Genomic DNA, 18,037 nt, shown 5'->3' on the forward strand with positions numbered 1-18,037 from the left:
TAGAAAAAAATTAATACATTTTCCTGGAAAAAATATTTGCATTCATGCTAAAGGGAGACAAGCAGTATACAATAGTTACTAGAGGTTAAAACACAAGCATTATGTGAGCACTGTATGTAAACTATATCTCAAAATATCAAAAAACACAGGCATTGTAGCCAGACCTGGGTTCAATTTCCAATTCAGATATTTCCTTGCTACGTAACTTTGGACAAGTCCTCTCACCTCTTAGAACTTCTGTTTCCTCAGTTGCAAAAAGGTGCATACCTCACAGGTAATTACAGAGTAAATGAGATCTTGCTTAGACAGCACTTTGCACAGTGCCTGACCAGTAGGTAATATGAATATTACCTACTTTTATTTATATTATTTATACTTATTTATCTACTGTTCATAGTTGAAATTGCTTCCTGATCATTTGCTTCCTGGGGACCCATTCTAATTAGGGGCATCTCCACTTGTCTTTTCCCATGTGACCCTTTGTTCATGTAGGAAAAGGTCCAGAGGCACCAATCTATGGGGCTTAGAACATGGAATCTTGGCTTCACCATGGACTTATTAGGAACTTAAGTTACTGAGTCATTCTGAGCTTGTTCCCTTGGCAATAAAATGGTTTACCAATACTATCTACTTCGTGCGTCCAGTGAGATTCATAGATGGCGTTACTCTTCTAGACAGGCCTGGGAATTCAGATCGGAGTAGGCAGGGGCAGCAGCTGCACTAATACAGCACGACACCAGAGGGCACGCTTGCTACATCCAAGTTCCCACCTAGTCCAGACATTCACTTAATTTCTTGAGTATGGTTGACTTTTTATTATTAAAAAATTGAAACGTACAGAGGAGTTGAATAGTATAACAAACCCCATGTTACCAGCACCAGGTTTCAATAACTGCCAATATTTTATCAATCTTCCTTTTTGTTTCCTATGCTGCCTATGGAATATTTTAAAAGCATATCCCAGAACTTTTATTTTATCCATAATACATCACTATGTAGTTCTAATTTTTTATTGATTCTAGAGAAGGGATGAGAGAGGGAGAAAGGGAGAGAAACAGCAATCAATTGCCCCCTGCACGCACCCTGACTGGGAACTGAACCCACAACATAGGTATGTGCCCTGACCAGGAATGGAAATAGTCACCTTTTGGTTTATGGGATGTTGCCCAACTGAGCCCCACCAGCCAGTGCTCTAATTTTTTTTTTTAACGATTTTATTTCTATAAGCACTGTGTCATTATTACATCTAATAAAGAACTATAATTCCTTAACCTTTAGCTCATGTTTAAAATGCCCTGATTGTATCAAAGATCTTTTGACAATTGGCTCACTTAAATCAGGATTCAAATGTTTTTTGCATTTGCTAAAGTCTTGATTTCTAATGCTTTAATATTCTACTTTCCTTTTAATTTTCATGCCATGAACTTGTGCAGAAACCAGGTCAGAATATCCACATTTTAAGTTTGGCTGATTGTGGTGATAGCCTGTCCCGTTTCTGGTAACCTGGTAATTTGACCAAGGCTGGATTAGGCTAATTCTTTTTCTTTTTTTCAAGCAAGAATTTTTCATGGAGAGTACTTAGTGATATGAAAATTGGTTGGTGGATTCAGGCTGTGTCAGCCTAAGCTATCACAAAGTTACCAATAATATTTAACCCAACTGTTTTAGCACTATGTCATGATTATTGCCTGACTTGCAAAATCATGCTTTTCTAATGTTATCTCTTCTATTTATTAGTTGGAATTCTTTTATAAAAATAACTTTTTGTGATGGATGTTAACTAGACTTATTGTTTCACAATATATTTCAAATCATTATGTTGTACACCTGAAACTAATGTCGATTATATCACAATTTTTAAAATATAACTTTACCTACTATTTGGTTACCTGGAATATAACCCATTAAGGAAAGACCAGGAAAATATTTGATTATTTCCTTTTATTTATTAATGCTCAGAGTAAACTCATTGATTCCCTACAAAACTTCAATGGCAACAAATGTGTTATTTTCCTTAAGTATCATTATTAATGGATTTTTAGATTTTTTAATGTTATAACCTATTAGTCATATTTCTTTTCATGTTCAAATTGTTTTATCTTTAGCCAGTAGGGTCCCTTGTACAGTTGTTACATGACCTCAATAGTCTGAAAGTTTCCTGACTTCCAGGCATAAGATGTCCAAGCTTATCTTTCCTGCTCCAGATCTGGAACCAGCCATTTATCAAAGTAGTCTTGATTTTAATTTTTAATTTGTTTAAATTAGAAAATGGTATTTAGAGATCAAATCTGTTCACCAGGGTTGTTCATTACCACTAGGTTGGTCATTGCTTCTAGGCAGAATTGAAAAATACATTATTTTTTTTGTCCTGGCCAGGTAGCCCAGTTGGTTAGAACATCATTCCAATACAACAGTGTTTTGGATTCATTCCCCAGTAGAGACACATAAAAGAATCAACCAATGAACGCATGAATAAGTAGAACAAGTCAATGTTTCTCTTTCTCCTTTTCTCTCTAACACAATCAATAAATTTAAAGAATTTTTAATTTCTTTTTAAACAGAAAAATACATACTTCATTCCACTAATTCATCTAAAATTATGTCTTTAATACTTGTAACTGATACATTGAAAATATTAATTCCTAATGCCATTAACATTTTTTATTTGCTGTATCCTAAAATATATCAGTTTCAAAATAGCAATAGCAATATTACTACTAACAATAAAACTAATAAATGCAATTTAATATTTCTATGCAGTTCTAGCTAAGTCTATATCCCATTAGGGAGATACAGCAAAAATACTTATAATGCCACTTGAAATTGTTTTCTGTTATACCATTAACCTGAAATTTGTTTCTATTTGTTTTTAATTTTTATGGAGTCTTTTATTCTTTTTATTAAACTGTCATATAAATATGCAAAATATTTACAAAATTCCAAAATAGTAACTATATAATGTAGATTCACAGAAGTCTCATTTCCATCCCCGCCTGCTCCAATGCATCCTGTAAACCATTTTTAAAAGATTTGCAGTTGATTTTTAAAAAGCTGTGGCATATATATCCAATGGAATATTACCTGGCCATTAAAAAGAACAAAATCTTGGTATTTGCAACAGTATGGATGGACCTAGAGGATATTATACTAAGTGAAATAAGTCAGTCAGAGAAAAACAAATACCGTATGATGTCATATGGAATCTAAAGAATATGAACAAACAAAACAGAAACAGATTCACTTATACAAAGAACAGACTGATGGTTGCCAGAAGAGAGGAGGGCTATGTGAAAAAAATGAAAGGGTTGAGAAGTACTGATTCGCAATTACAAAATAGTCATGGGGATATAAAGTATAGCATAGGAAATATAGTCAATAATATTGTAATAAACATGTATGGTGCCAGTTGGGTACTGGAATTTATCACGGGGAACACTTTGTAAAGCATATGATTGTCTAATCATTATGTTGTACACCTGAAACTTATATAAAACAGTGAATGTAAACTGTAATTGAAAAAAATTTTTTAAAGATTGGGACTTATTCTTCCATTAACTTTTAAGTATAAGCAATTAATGTATATTTATATATCCTGATTGTGTACACAGAAAAAAACCATTCTATAAACACTATTATGCACCTTATTTCACTTTATATACACATCACTTAATATTAGTCCATTAGTATATAAGAAACCTTCTATGTATTTTTTTTTTTTGTTAGGAGAAATTAAGCCTTATTTATTTTTTAAAACGAGACCACTAGGAATATATATCAGTCCTGAAAGAGCAAACAGACTATATTATCATTTCAATAAGGTAGTAAAATGACAAGGTCCTTATCAGAACAGTAAGATGCCAGAGCTGGGGTAGGAACACTGCATGTTGCAAGAGCCACATATCTTTTTAGAGCTGCACAGCACTCCATTCTATATATTGTAATTTGTTCAGTCAGTTATTGACATGTGTGAGTAGCTTCCACTCTTTTGCTAAAAATAATGCCGTGATGAATAGCTTTGTGATAACAGCTTTCTGTATTTTTGCCAATATATCACTAGGGTAGATTTCTAGAAGTTAAGGATCTAACCTAGAAATTACTGGGTTAAAGAGTGAAAACATGTAATGTGGCTACATATTGCCATATTTCCTTAATCAGAGTTAATCATTTTGCTTTCCCATTAATGATGCATCACTGCACCCGAGAATACCATCCTCAGGTATATTTTGGTACTGTATCAGATAGGAACGGCGGCAGAGATGAATCACAGGCAAGGTTACTGTCTCAAGAGGCCTAGGAACTCTCACTCTAGTAGGAGCTCTATGGGCAAACAAGTGATATAATGTAATAAGCAGGGATTGATTTACCCTGAAGCAAATAAAGCTTAAGCTTCAGAGTGCCTCACTTAGAAACCCTTTCCAAGGCCTAGCCTCGTGTTTACAGAACCATTCTGTATTCTTTTTCCTAAAGAGGACACCCCAAATTGTTTAAGTTTCAGGTTCCGTATGTCCTGAATCCACCTCACAGGCTTTAGATTCAGCCTTTCTTTGGGGCTGGGGGGTGGGGGTGGATTCCAAGAGTTTTGCCGCTAGCCTGAAAGCAGGGACTCCTACACTTAATGACAAACGAAAGGAAAAACTTCCTCTGGCCCAAAGTGATACTCCTCCCCTGATTCTGATCAATTACCTACAGAGCCTCTACTTTCAACAGAAACCTAGTCTTGGCTGGCTGATCTCAGTAGTCCCAGGAGAAAGATGAAGACTGGTACATGGCACTCAGGACAAAAGTCGGGAACAAATTACAGAGCAGTTCTGGGGGGTGAAGGAAGAATACACCAGGAAAGTGGGTATTCAAAGCAGGCCCCACACCTTTCAGTCAAATCGGAGGTCTGTTTCCTTACTCGTAAAAATAGGGTTAAATAATAAAGCCTACCCTTGTGTGGTTTGGTTTTGATTAGGCGAGATAACCTAACCCAGTTCCAAACTCTAGAGGTAAGGTCAATAAAGGGCAGAAAGTAAAACGGGTAATTGGTTGATCCTTGAAGGCAGTGACAGATTCTTTGCATTTTTGCATTATACAGCAATCACCTTATTGACAAATAGTGGGTGCATAATAAGTGAAGAGGGAATGGACATTTCTGGTGTATGCTTACTGATCTGCGTTAACTAACTGAATGACAGACTGGTCCTGGTCTCTGAGTAACTGACAGTCCCGGGCTGGCTCTGGAGAATGAGCGCTGACTTGTGACTGACGGCTGTCGGGTGGCCCAGTGACTCGGGCTGACCGCAGGGCCCCGAAAGACTGGCTGTGTTCGCTGTCAATCCTGGCCCCGGCCGGCTCAGACCTCCGCCTTTCGCCGCGCGCCAGCTGGATCCCGACTCTCCAAAAGCCAGAGGATGCGGCCGCCGCGCAGGATGTGCGCGGGCGGCTGCAGTCAGGTGTGGGCGCCACCGCGCCTTCCTTCTCGCCCCGGGCAGGGCGCCCCCCGACTCCAGGCGGTCGCGGCCCAGGAACAATGAGGCGCCGGCTTCTTTAAGGGAGATACCACCGCGCCGGCGGGGCAGGGGACAGCGTCTTCCCAGATGATTGCACCCAGCCCAGCGCCGCCGCCGCCTCCTCGGCAACTGCACCGCCCGCAAACATGGCTCAGTGACTCTGACAAAAGGTGCACCCTCCCTCCCGGCGGGGCGGACGCCAGGCCTCCCAGCTCCCGCCGCGCCTCCCCGCGGGCCCGCCAAAGCGCTCTGCGTCCCGCACGCACCCCAGGTCCGCGCCGAAGAAGATGCACCAGGCGTCCCACCCCAGCGACTCTCGCACACCTGCCCGCCGGTCGGTAGGTCGGCAGGGGGCGATGGGGGAGGGGCGGTCGCGCCGATCGCGCCCACCGCGGGGCCTGGATCTGCAGCCTAGGGCCAGCCCCGGGGCCGCGGGCCTTGCGCGCCTGCTGCCGCTGGAGCACGACTACGTCCCGAACGTGCAGTGGCCTCCTTGCTCCCGGGCCTGGCCTCCCCTGCGTGGAGGGACAGGAGTGGTGCGTGCCGAAGCGCGCACACCTTCCCCGACTCCCGGCTCTTGAAAGCCAGAGGAGAGGGGAGGTGGCCAGGAGAGCCCGGGGCGCGCGCCCAATAGGGACGGCGCGGGGCGTCCGGGTTCGCGCTACGGAAAGCCGGAGGGGGGCGGGGCCGCGAGGCGTAAGGGTGTGTGTCCGCGCACCGCGGGGGCGCGCGCCGGCCTCTGACTGGAGGCCGCGGCGACGGAGGCGCGAGCTGCCCGATAATGGCGGCCTGCAGAGCCCGTGAGAGGGAGAAGCGGCGGTGGCTACCCTGAGGTAAATCCGGCCCTTCAGCCTGGCAGAGAGGCCCTGCTGCAGAGCCGAGGGTACTGCATGTGCCCCCCTCTCCAGGGGGCCTGTCACAGACCTGTCAGCGGAGTCAACCTGGAGAAGGCCTCGCGCTCCTCAGGCCTCCGACTGGCACACCTCAGGCCACCGGCCCCATCTGCGGCCTCCTCTTATGACCCTGGCCTCGGCCTCCAGCCCCGAAAGGTTGGGGCAGCCGCAGGACTGGCCCCTGCGGGTGAAAGGCCTCGGGAGAATCCCCTCCGGGTTCCGTCTGGACGCAGCTGAGGAGGGGGTGGGTCTGACACTTGGCCAATGAGCTGGGCCCTGAGCCTCCGCGCCGGGCTACACCTCTGCCCAGGACTGGCCCTTGCCGGGCACCAGCAGGTGTGTGGCCTGGCCAGCCCGCGTCCGAGCGCTGAATTAGCACAGCGGGCGTGAGGGCCCGGGAAATGCCTGCCCAAGTCGCGGAGGTCCGCACAGGATGTATTACCGTGCTGCTTTGATCCGGATCGCAAGGATTCCATAAACACCCTCCCCCATATGGGACAGCTTCAAAGACACAGCCACTTTGAGATGGACAATAATTGGAGATCCACGGAGAGCACAAAAGAAAGTCTACTGTGTAGTCGGGGCACAAGATTCTGGGCCAGGAAATCAGACCCTAGGAAATGCACTAGGAATTTGCAGGGTGGGTGTCCAATCAGAGAAAGTGGCACTAAGCAGCAATCTCAGACTCTTTTGTTTTCTTTATTAAATCGATACTGTGGACTTAAAGTAGCTCTTCCAAATTTCTCAGGCTCAAGGGTCAGTAGCGTTTTGTTCCCCCAAACAAAGAGAGCCCCTTGATTTGTAGGACAGTTTTTGTTGGCAAAAATGACGTAAACCTAAATAACTTGTTAAACGATAGGAAGGTAATCATATTTGAAGTAGCTTCCTTTATTTTTAAGGGAACGTTTTTATCCGCAAACTTTATTTTCATTTAGTTTGCAAGAAATAAGGAAGTAAAATTAAAATAGAAACATGTATTTTGACTTTTTACTTTCAAATAATAAAAATAATACATATTTTCAGTTTTATGTGTGATCTGGTTCACTTTCAGTCCCTAAACATAAACCAGCTGTTTGTATTTCTGTGAGCGGTTTTTGCTTTTTGTTTTTATTTTTGCTGTTTCATGACATATTATGTATGTGTCAGCTTTCAAGAGAAGTTGGAATTTGGTTTTTCGTGATCAATAAGTAAAACTGCTGAATTTTTTAGTTTATCTTTAACATATTTTAACATATTTAATGTATATAATGGTATATTGAAACAGTGTGTGTAAGAGGCAATATAGTGTAGTGGTTAAAATTACAGGTGGCAGAGCCAGATGGCCTGGTTTCAAATCTCTGATTCTAGCTGACCTTGGACATGTTGCTTAAACTCTCCATGCTTTAGTTTTCTCATCTATAAAATGACCATAATAGTATCTACTTCATAACATTATTATGAGGATTAAGTAGATTAATAGTGTATCTGACAAAGGGCTGATATCTAGAATATACAGTGGGGCAAAACTAGGTTTACAGTATGGAAAAATAATACAATAGTAAATAATACAGGAATAAACTGTTCTGCATACTCACAACTGTAAACCTGCATTTGCCCCACCTGATATAAAGTGCTTGGTTCCTGATACATGGTAAGTACTACGTAAATATTAGCTGCTTTACTGTTATTAAAATATTTAGATTTACCCAAGGTACAGCAGATAACTTTCAAGCACTGTAAACAGTGAGGCAAATGATAACTATACTTAAGATAATACAAGCCACTATGCAGGCTTAATTTCATTAGAGCACTTTGTTTATTTTTCCAGAAACCCTGACCTTGAAGATGGTGAGTAGCCAGCCAAAGTACGATCTAATACGGGAGGTAGGCCGAGGTAGTTACGGTGTTGTGTATGAAGCAGTCATCAGAAAGACCTCTGCACGAGTGGCAGTGAAGAAAATTCGATGCCATGCTCCTGAGAATGTTGAACTAGCCCTGCGTGAGTTCTGGGCACTAAGCAGTATCAAGAGCCAACATCCAAATGTGATTCACTTGGAGGAATGCATCCTGCAAAAAGATGGGATGGTGCAAAAGATGTCCCATGGCTCTAATTCTTCCCTCTATTTACAGGTACGTGTGGTTGAATGCGAAATATAAATGATTTGAATGTAGCATTGGTGTGCAAGAAGAGAAATGAAAGAGTCAGATGAACTACTTTTAAATGCAGGTTTTTATATAGTTAGGAATAGATAGGAGTCTGCCAAAAATTGAGTAGATGTTTGCTTTAAAACAAGGTTTTATTTAAACCTGTGATGCAAATACCTAAAAATAACATAAGCCACCTGTTATACTATGATACTTGCCAATTTGCATAGGAACAGGGCACCGTAAGAGCTAGAGAAGTGATCAAGACTAGAGTCTAATAAGTTGATTTATTTGAAATCAGTTTGTTTTTTTTTGAACTGAAGACAGAAGAAAAGGAAAAACTCCACAACCAATAGCAGCACCCATGGATAACTGGGCATTGGTTTGAACATAAGCCTCTGCTGTTTTACAGGGTTATATGGTTTCTTAACCATTCAGTTCCACTTAATTTTCATGAAGTATGTGGCTTAACACCTCAATGTTATTAATAATGATAAAGCTAACATTTGGGTTCCTACTTAGTTCCATGCTCTGTGCTAAGTGCTTTAAAGGAATAATACTTGTTCAGAATAATACTTGTCCCATAGACTGAAGGGTCAGAGGTTCAATTCCTGGTCAGGGCACATGCCTAGGCTGCAGGTTCAGTTCCCTGACGTGCATTCAGTAGGCAACCAATGGGTGTTTCTCTGTCTCCCTTCCTCTGTCTGGAATCAATGGATATACCCTTGGGTAAGGATTATTATCATTATTATTAAAAATAATAATACATTTTTAAAAAATGCCCTGGCTGGTGTGACTCAGTGGATTGAGTGCCGACCTGCGAACCAAAAGGTTGCCGGTTCAATTCCCAGTCAGGGCACATGCCTGGGTTGCACACCAGGTCCCTGGTAGTGGGGTGCACAAGAGGCAACCACACATTGACGTTTCTCTCCCTCTCTTTCTCCCTCCCTTCCCCTCTCTCTAATAATAAATAAAATCTTTAAAAAAATAAAAAATATATATTAAAAAAGGCTTACGGGCTGGGAACAACAAAGAAAACAAAACACAATATGTGTGTAACTAGAAACTTGCAAGTTTCATTTTATGGTGAACATTTATACCAGTCTTGAGAGTCTAATTTACATCGCAGTTTAAAATGCTATGCCCTGAAGTTTTCTCTCCTAAGACTGAATACAAAACACAACTATTTTGCCTCTGTTTTCTAAAAGTGATTATTTTGTAAGTTGCACTCATAGAAAATATCAGAAACATTCTTATTACCACATTTCCTCTAAAAAGTGTATAGAACTTTACTGAACTTTGCAGTGAATTTTGGAGACCAAAATGCATAATCTTTTTCCAGAAGACATTTAAACATATGACTTAGTGCTGATGTTATTCTTGAGCCCAGGTCATGCAATCTTTGTAGTAACCAGGCATTAGTTGGCCTTTCAAGGCTTTAAGATGTTAGAACTTCCAGACTTGATTCAGTGATTTTTTTATTTTAATATAAAGCACCCTTTTTTTAAGTAGTGTCTTTCCTCTTTTAGAGCTTGGTAGATTGGTGTTTGACTTGTGGCACTTTATGCTAGGTGTATGATCTTGACTAAATAACCTAACTTTTTCCAGCATCTATATCTTTGTATGTAAAATAGGAATAATAATTTCTACCTTCCATGGGAGTTGTCAAAATTAGAGGTGATGCAGATACAATATTTGGCACATAGGAAGTACTCAGTGGTAGGTAGCTCCATTAAAATTGTTATTTCTAGCCATGGCCAATGTGGCTCAGTTTGTTGGAGTGTAGTCCCGTAAACCAACAGGCCACAGGTTTAAGCAGCTGATCGATGTTTCTCTCTCTCATTGATGATTCTCTCCCTCTCTCTCCCCCTCCCTTCCCCTCTCTCTGAGATCAGTGGGCATATCCACAGGTGAGGATGAAAAGAGAAAAAAAAATTCCAAAAATTGTGGAAGTTCAAAAGGAACATCTGAAGAGGCTATGGAAACTCTTTGGCTTCCCTGCTAAGTTTCTATTAAACTCATGGGTCTGAAGAGGACACCATAAGACAAATGCTTTCGAAGTACTATATGCTGCCTGTATTTTAGAATGGTAGTTCATGTTCAGTGAAGTAATTAATATTCTTGAATTTCAGGTAATAGGAGAGTTATAATTAGATAATGATAACAAATAAAACTGATTTATTCTAGATTTCAGCTTGTCTCACAAATATACAAACTCAGATTTGAATTTTTATATCAAAATACAAATATAACTGTTATAAATTAATTTTAGAAGCCATCCAGTAATAGAGATAGCCAACATATTTGCATTCTGTCTGTGGAAGTGTATGAAGTAATGATGTCAGCCTTTTTTTCATCAGTGACTACAGGAGCACTTTATTTCTATAATAACTAGTGGTTCCTTGATTATTTTTTCTCTTGATTTCTCAGATGATGTTAATAGTGTATGTGCAATGGGTAAAATATTTTAGGCAGTACATATATATAGCAATGTCTTCAGAAACAGAAGAAGAAACAGAAGAAAATAATAAAATATTTTCATTTAATAGAATTTCCTAATTGATGTTTATATCCCAGCTGGCAATCTCCCAATGCGTAGCTACTGGAACATGGATCTTTTCATGAAGCTATTAGCTAAATGAGTAAAGTTCAACTCCACTGACACATGCAGAAAATGTACAGCCAGTTGGACACTTTTCAAAATAAAGCTATTTTTAAGTAAGTTGTTACCTCTTGACTTAGGTATTTGGTATGTATTCATTAGGGACAAAGTGACAGTTTGAAGTACTAAAGTTTAAAATAAAATGAACATATGAAAACACTGACTGAATAAAATATGTATGGAATATCCACATAAAATTGGAGACTAACTTAACCAGCTACTTTTTTTATATACCGTATTTTGCCATTTATAATGCACACTTTTTTGCCCAATTTTTTTAGGGAAAAATAAGGATGCACATTATACATGGGTAGTACTAGTTCCATAACTATATAAATGTTTTTAATTCTTTTATTTATGCTTATGCGTTAAAAGTGTAACTCTAGAAAGCAATAATGATATCCATGTGTTCAAAAATAAATGCTAAAATTCCTTTATAATACAAAAAACCAGTAACCAAAAATAAATAAATAATTGGATTGAAACTTTAGAATGAAAGATATTTTTCCCTGAAAGTTTGGGTCAAAAATATGGGTATGCATTATACATGGCAAAATACAGTAGCTAAATTGCATAAACTGTACAAATGATTGTATTCTGTTTTCTTTTCCTTCTTATAGCTTGTAGAGACTTCATTAAAAGGAGAAATTGCCTTTGATCCCAGAAGCGCCTATTACTTGTGGTTTGTGATGGATTTTTGTGACGGAGGAGATATGAATGAGTATCTGTTGTCCAGAAAACCCAATCGTAAAACTAACACCAGCTTCATGCTTCAGCTAAGCAGTGCCCTGGCTTTCTTGCATAAAAACCAGATCATCCACCGAGATCTTAAACCTGATAACATCTTGATTTCTCAAAGCAGGTTGGATACCAGTGACTTGGAACCCACATTGAAAGTGGCTGATTTTGGTCTAAGTAAAGTGTGTTCAGCCTCTGGACAGAACCCAGAAGAACCTGTCAGTGTAAACAAGTGTTTCCTTTCCACAGCCTGTGGAACAGATTTCTACATGGCTCCTGAAGTGTGGGAGGGACATTACACAGCAAAAGCTGACATCTTTGCTCTGGGGATTATCATCTGGGCAATGCTGGAAAGGATCACATTCATAGACACAGAGACAAAGAAGGAACTTTTGGGGAGTTACGTAAAACAAGGAACTGAGATTGTGCCTGTTGGGGAGGCACTTCTGGAAAATCCCAAAATGGAACTTCTGATTCCTGTGAAGAAAAAGTCTATGAATGGGCGAATGAAACAACTGATTAAGGAAATGCTGGCTGCAAATCCTCAGGATCGTCCAGATGCTTTTGAACTAGAACTCAGATTAGTACAAATTGCATTTAAAGATAACAGCTGGGAAACGTGACACATACATTATTTGCAAATATATTGGATGATATGCTGCTTCTGTTTTAACAGTGATGCAACATAATGTGGCTGAAAAAGAATATACAAAAATGAACTCCACCTTCTAAGGGGTTAGAGTTTATTGTGGGATGTTTTTTTCCTCATTTTTCTTAAAGTCCAAGCTGGCCATTTTGTTAGTATGTTTTAAATGTATTACCAATGTGGGTGTAAATTTTTTTTTTAGTGATCATTGGTAGAAGTTTGGCAGGAAATTTCTCTTAGAGCCAAGAAGAAAAGAGAGTCCAGTTTTCTGGAAATATGTCTCTTAAGTATTTTAGACATTCCTTGTCAGTATTAGGAATTTCCATGGAAGAAGAGGTTTGCATGCTGGTAATGCAACCTTTGAAGCTTTGTAAAGGAAACATATATGTATATATTTATGTATATGTAAGTATGTGAATGTGTGCATTTTGCATTCCATATGAAGAAAATGCCACTTCTGTTTAAATTATTTGATGTAGGTTTGGGTTTTTTGAGATTTGCTGGTGAAATCAGTGATGAGAAATAAAAGAACCTTCCTTCATCATCCTACCCTGTCCCTCCCTCTAATGAAATCATACTAAGTTTTTTATTTTTGTAATATACAGTTTTTGTTAAAGGGATCATTTTGGAGGGTCTAAAATAATCTGATTAAACATAAATGAAATTAAGTGATCCAAAGCTGCTGAAGTATGTTTGAGCTCTCCAGTGCCCTATAGCTGCAGGAATAGAATTAGCCATGCAATTGTGTGGTAGCAGGTTGGCAAGGATATTGATGATTCAGTCATACCTTCTTTAGGTAACCAAGCATTCAATTAACCAATTAAACCACTGCACTGGGATATGTCTGCACTTGAGTTATCTGCCATCTGAATACAGGATTCTTCTGTTTCTGAAGACATTGCTATATATATGTACTGCAATACTTGATATATTAATTTTTTATTTCAAGACTTTATGTCTGAGCCTCAGCATAAAATTGAAGAAACCAAATGAGCTCTATCCTCACATTACCTGCCCTGATAGGGTCTGTTGTTTCATCACTGGAATTCCTTTCACTTTAGCACTAATGCTGTCTTCTCTTGTCTAATTTGACACAGTAATGGTAGTGATATAGTTGTATTAAATGTTGATCACCTTTTTCTAATGTGGGAGATGATACCTATATAGTTTGGCAAATGGATAATATATTGTGGCATCAACTATATCTTTCAATTAAAAAAGTTAGAGATTTTATACAATCACTTGGTATGGTCTATGTCAAAACCAGTAGACCATTATTCTGGAAGTCAGTTTGATTTTAACCCTACATGGTTGCCTCCAGTTTGATTTTCTGTAAATGGAGATAGTTAATATCTAAGGAAAGAGGGTTTTCCTAAAACAGAACATTAAACTTTAAGGTTGGAGAGAACTTAAGACTGTGTATCTAGGTTAATCTTTATTAAAGCACTAGAATCTTTGGTCAAAATTATTTTAAAAGATTAGAATATTGAAATAATTGATAGTTTGCATAACCTCTTCAGATGTTCCCTTTGACCTCCCACAACTTTTGGAATATTGCTATCATAAATTTTTCCTTATTTAAAATTTGTTCAGAGGAGGTGAAAAAGCACAAAGAAATTAGAGTATATAAAATCACTGAACTATGTGTTACTTGATCCGGAGGTTCAAAACTTGAACTAAAAGGTTTTATTGAAATAAAGCCTTTTAAAATAAAAACAAAAAAATATCATATTAACACCATTTTCAAGATAACAAGAGGTGGAACACTGGCACCTCATGATATTTGTCCCTCTGGATCACCGAATTAGTATAACACAGATCTGGCCAAAGGGATTGAGTTATTGGAAATAAAAAACATCATTATAACATCTGTCAATAACATGACAGAGGTTCACGATTCAGGTGATAGTATGCCAGTACTCCATTTGCTCTTTGAATATCTCTATGTGCTTGGAGCCAGGGTTTCCTAAGCACATAGTTTTTGGTCCTGCTTTATTTAAAAGTTAATTATAATTTATTTTGAATGATTTTACCTGTGAAGCAGAATTCTTTCTTTCATTGGTGGTAAGGGTGTGAGGTGATCAGGAAGTTTCTTCTGGAATTTTCTTGCGTCCTTGTATTCTAAAATAGACTATGATACCAAGCAAAATGATAGTAAATTATTTGTCTTTATTTGTTCTTTCAGTCGGAGGTATTTATTAAGTACCTACTCTGTGCTCAGCACTAAAGGTCAGTTGATAAAATGACAATTTAAAAATGGTATAGCCACAGGTCTTTTTCCAGCCAGGAGTCGGAAATACAAGATGATTAGTGATACTTGAAAATTCCTGGATATTTGCTAGAGGAAAAATGAAAGCAAGAATTTGTGCGTAGTGCCTTGCCCATAATAGGTACTCAATAAACAATTATTCTTCATAGAGTCTCTTGCCATGGTTTATAGTGTTTTATGAAATTTGTCTTAATTGAAAAAAGACCAAATATTTCAAATAAGCTTATAGGCAGCTGTGGCCAGTTAAAATATGGGGTTGTACAGTTAGTTCCTAGAATGTTATTTTGCACTAGTCGTCACTTAGAAAGATGGGGGTTCCTGTAGATTTTTTGGTGCTAAGGGATACTTTGTCATTATGATAAAGTAAGTGTTAAGTGTCAGATAAATAGCACACTGAATTGTTTTTTCTCCTGGTCTGTTTTTTCCTCTTTGTTGTTGTTTTTAATTGTAAAATGTTTATCAAACTATTGTAGCAGCTACAAAATAATTCACCAGCATGACAAAATGGTCAAAAAATAAGTCATCAGCACTTCAAAAATGAAAGCAACTTTTGAAATTTTCTTTTAAAATTGTTGAATATATTTTATGAAGAATTTATAAAAGGGGGGAAATGATTGTAATTTATTGTTCATGACTGTTTTGTTTTTTTTTTAAATAAAGTGAGTTTCAACAAAAGAAAACCCTGAGAATTCTACATTACTGCTTTGGTGGCGCTCTGAGTAGTTCTGTAGTGCTTTACTTCATGAACGTAATAGAGGATATAAAATTTGAAACAATGTCATTTTCAGCCTTATCAAATTAAACTTTCTATAATAGAAGCTATTACTGAGGAAAATATGATTGAATTATAGGAGTTCCTTTCTGCATTTTTAAGTTGTCTAAAATTTTAGTGCTTACTGTCTTTCAGTATTTGTCAAAAGAACTTGTTTTGCCTGAATTTTTAATTTATCTTTCTCATTAAGCTGAGGATGCATTCCAGACTCAGAATGAAGTAAAGAAGATGCAGTTTTTCAATCTGTAACTTGAGACATGGTTTCTTTTTCATAAAATCATCTGGCCCACTTTTTTCTTTGCTTTATACATTTTATTATGTTTTCCTTCTCCAGTATAAACAAAGTACTGAGGATACAGTGCACCTGGTGGTCCGATAGAATAGCAGAGGGAAAATGGGAGACAGAAAACATTAATTTTACATTTGATCTAGTGATGAGTAGGAAAGTAGGCATCAGTAATTGTCGCTGCTTCTGACTCCCACCTTTTCCTGGTATAGCCTTTGTAGACGGCAAATTTTGCTTTCTGTTTGAAGACTGATTTTTTAAATCTTAAACTATAAATATTTGGATTTACTGGGCTTTTTGTACTGTAACACTTTGTAGTTTACAAAGTGTCTTCACATGCTTTTGCATATGTTTTCAATAGGTTTTACTTAAAATATGGGCTGATTTCTCATTGAGGAATTTTTAGTAATAACACCAGTTAGTGAGGTAATAATGGTTTTACTTTAACACAGGGTTTAGTGCCTAATCTTTGACCCCAGTTCGAGTTTTCTCTAACAACAAAGCTTTATCTTTCTCACCGTAGTAATGACCCTTAGCTATTTTGGCCTTTTCTTTAAATTCAAATGTTGCTCTCCGTCAACCAATCATAGATGTCTGCAAAAGTGCAGTGTAATGATAGACAGTTGGTTTGTGGTTAGATAATAACTCCTACTTGAGAGGCTTACAGACCACACCTCTTGAGGGCAAAGTGCGTCTTTTAAAGGCAGTACTTTCCCTGTAACAATGATTTTTCATTGGTTAGAAGGGAAATTTTTTTAAAGAGATGTGCAGGCTTTTGTTTGACTTCACACTTTCATTTCCTGTTCAGCCCCAGTATTTCAAGCCTAGCTTATCCTGAACAGAAGTTAGGCAATTTGCTATTGCCAAAGGCATCGTGGCATAGTAGCAGAAGTACAGGCTTTGGTGTAGCAGATCTCATATTGAATACTAGCTTTTGCAGACACCTATGTAACTAATGTGTGGCATTGGGCAAGTCACTTCATTCTGAGCCTCAGTTCCCCTATCTGTAAAATGGAGATGATATTTATGTTTCAGGTTTTCTGTAAGGGTCAGAGATAATACTCATGTTAAAATGAGAAATGTCCAAACCTGTAAAGAATTTTTTTTTAAAGAGAACAAGAGGAATATCATTTTGCTGTTCCACTTACGTATGCATTCATTGGTTGATTCTTCTATATGCCCTGAACGGAGAGATCAAACCCATAACCCTAGTGTACGAGGGCAATGCTCCAACCAACTGAGCTACCAGGTATTTTACTATAGAGCAGGACTTCTTCAGCCAGAATTCAACAAGGGAATCCAGGGTTGTCAGTGGATTGACTAGGATTGTAAGCAAAATTTTACATGTGTATGCATTTTTCCACAGAGAGAGTTCATAACTTTTCACATATTCTTGAAAAGGTCCAGAAGATCTTTGAGCGATATTTCCACTATTATAAGAACCACTGTTCTAGTCACATAAGGAACAATTGCATGAAAACTCTGGATACAGGGTAAGTGGGGTGGATGTTGAAAGGGAAAAAATGAACACCAAAGGGATTGGAAAGCTAAGTCACAGACTAGCCTAAGGAAGGCTGGAAGTGATTAGTTGTCAGCAGAGTGGTACCTATTCTTATCTAGGTCTACATGTCATAACACAACTACCTGTGTCTGCAGAGGCTCTGGTCCTTCTCCAGCTGGCTCACAAACTAACTAGTCTGCTCCAGAGATTTGACTTGACCCTGGGTCCTCCAGTTTAACAGAGGATTTCCTGAAGCTAGAGAGAGATCTGGTGAGCCCTCAACGCCTCTGATCATATCAGTACCAGTGTCAGTGAAAGAAGACACTTGGTTCTAGTTATTGCGGAAGGAATGTCAGTGCTTGTGGGCTACAATGAGCTGTGGAGAAAAAAAGAATCCTTTGAGGTTAAATTACATGTTTATCTTAGGTCCAGTCCTTAAAGAAGAAATGTCTGACTTCAGGATTTCTTTCAAGGACACAGGCCTTCAATAGAGTGATGTCTTTGGTATTCATATAATTAATCACTGTCAGAACTAACTAGGTATAATTTCCAAGAGTCCTTCCAGCTCTAAAATTCAATGATCCTAACCCTGGCTGGTGTGGCTCAGTGGATTGAGTGCTGGCCTGCGAACCAAAGGGTCGCTGGTTCGATTCC

General features: G+C 38.8%; 1 protein-coding gene across 4 annotated transcripts; it reads left to right on the forward strand.

Annotated features, from left to right (window-relative positions):
• The first annotated feature begins 5,538 nt into the window (after positions 1-5,538).
• On the forward strand, positions 5,539-15,453 carry PDIK1L (PDLIM1 interacting kinase 1 like). Of its 4 annotated transcripts, none has more exons than XM_054571777.1 (3): positions 5,539-5,830; positions 8,171-8,494; positions 11,792-15,453. In XM_054571777.1, the coding sequence occupies exons 1-3, from the start codon at positions 5,780-5,782 to the stop codon at positions 12,530-12,532; spliced, it is 1,116 nt and encodes a 371-aa protein (XP_054427752.1). In that variant the 5' UTR covers positions 5,539-5,779; the 3' UTR covers positions 12,533-15,453. The 4 variants fall into 4 exon arrangements, with proteins under 4 accessions (XP_054427752.1, XP_054427754.1, XP_054427751.1 ...); XM_054571779.1 differs by having other exon boundaries at positions 8,193-8,494; XM_054571776.1 differs by lacking the exon at positions 5,539-5,830 and adding an exon at positions 6,199-7,025 and having other exon boundaries at positions 8,193-8,494.
• Positions 15,454-18,037: the final 2,584 nt, after the last annotated feature.

The sequence above is a fragment of the Pteronotus mesoamericanus genome, unplaced genomic scaffold, assembly GCF_021234165.1.
Source record: "Pteronotus mesoamericanus isolate MK-2021 breed Mesoamerican mustached bat unplaced genomic scaffold, CSHL_Meso_final contig_221, whole genome shotgun sequence".
In the NCBI taxonomy this organism is placed as follows: domain Eukaryota; kingdom Metazoa; phylum Chordata; class Mammalia; order Chiroptera; family Mormoopidae; genus Pteronotus; species Pteronotus mesoamericanus.